Below are 1,149 nucleotides of genomic sequence, written 5' to 3' on the forward strand. Positions count from 1 at the left end.
CCCAGCTAGCTCCTGCTGTGGCTCAGGTGCACTGCTGCCACCCGCTCAGGCGCAGGCAGCACACAGGCAGTGCTCGGGCAGCACCAGCACGCCACGAAATGGAAAAGCTCATTAAAGGCAGCTTTAGGAGCGGTATTAATGGGGCTCATCGCTCCTGCATGTGTATTTGAAGAAAGGGAGAAAGCTGCAGAGGGACAGCCGGCCTGCGCCCAGCACCTGCCCCGTACTGGGTGCTCCTACCTATTTTCATGACCCGCCCAAAGACAGAGGTGTTGTCCACCGTGCTGCAGTTCCACCGCCGCTGCCGAAACTGGTACTGGCACTCCTTGATGGCACTGCGGGCCCCTTCCCCGATGAACACCATGTGTTCCTGGTAGAGCTGGCAGAGCTTGCGCTGCCCAGGGGAGAGCCCCGGCAGCTGGCTGCACACCGGCTGAGCGCCGATGATGTACATCTCAGGTCTCTGGATGGGGTTCATGGCCAAAGACCTACGATGAGAAAAACATCCAAGGGAGTCTGGAGGGAGAGGCCCCCTCCGCGAAACGGCCGGCACCTTTCCCCGCCAGCCCAGCCCAGCCCCGCTCCCAAAGCCCGGGCGCATTTCTCATGTCAGCTGCCTCCCTCTACGGCTCTGCCAGATGCGAGGCTTTTCCAGGGCTCTAGCGGGAGAAACACAGCTCGTTTGTAACCCGAGTTTAAACACAGAGGACACCCGGGATGGGGAGGGGGCAGAAAGCTCAGCACTTTCTCCGCAAATGAAGAAAGTGAGCTGCTTTTTCACAGACGGCCAGCGAGCGATGCCTGCCTTCAAGCCAGGCTATTTTCCGCTCTTTAGGGGAAGGGGGCTCCGCGGCTGCTCCCAGGGCTTTTGGCAGCGGGTAGGAAACCTTACCCATCCCGTCCGTACGCTTTCCCCACATCCTAAGGCCGGACGGGATTTCAGCGAGCCCGTACAAAAGGAGCCCAGAAATGCCTGGAGGAGAGGGGCTGCGTCCCACGTCCCCAGAAATTGGGCAGGGGCAGTGGGAGGGGAGAACCTAGAAAGAAGCGAGCTGCCGCGAAAGAAGCCCGGGGGGCAGGAAAAGTTCCCGCGGGAGGCAGTAAAGTTCCCGCGGGGGGCGCAGGGCAGCCGTCCCGCTCCCGCTCCGC

General features: G+C 61.5%; 1 protein-coding gene across 1 annotated transcript in view; it reads right to left on the bottom strand.

The window, feature by feature from the left end:
- The window catches only part of WNT5B (wingless-type MMTV integration site family, member 5B), a 15,644-nt gene extending 15,152 nt beyond the window's left edge, over positions 1-492 (bottom strand). Inside the window, 1 exon segment of the mRNA XM_009332889.1 lies at positions 241-492. Within this exon segment, the coding sequence (XP_009331164.1) occupies positions 241-478 (238 nt within the window). The 5' untranslated portion in view covers positions 479-492.
- Positions 493-1,149: the final 657 nt, after the last annotated feature.

Source organism: Pygoscelis adeliae, unplaced genomic scaffold (genome assembly GCF_000699105.1).
Source record: "Pygoscelis adeliae isolate BGI_AS28 unplaced genomic scaffold, ASM69910v1 Scaffold38, whole genome shotgun sequence".
Taxonomy (NCBI): Eukaryota; Metazoa; Chordata; class Aves; order Sphenisciformes; family Spheniscidae; genus Pygoscelis; species Pygoscelis adeliae.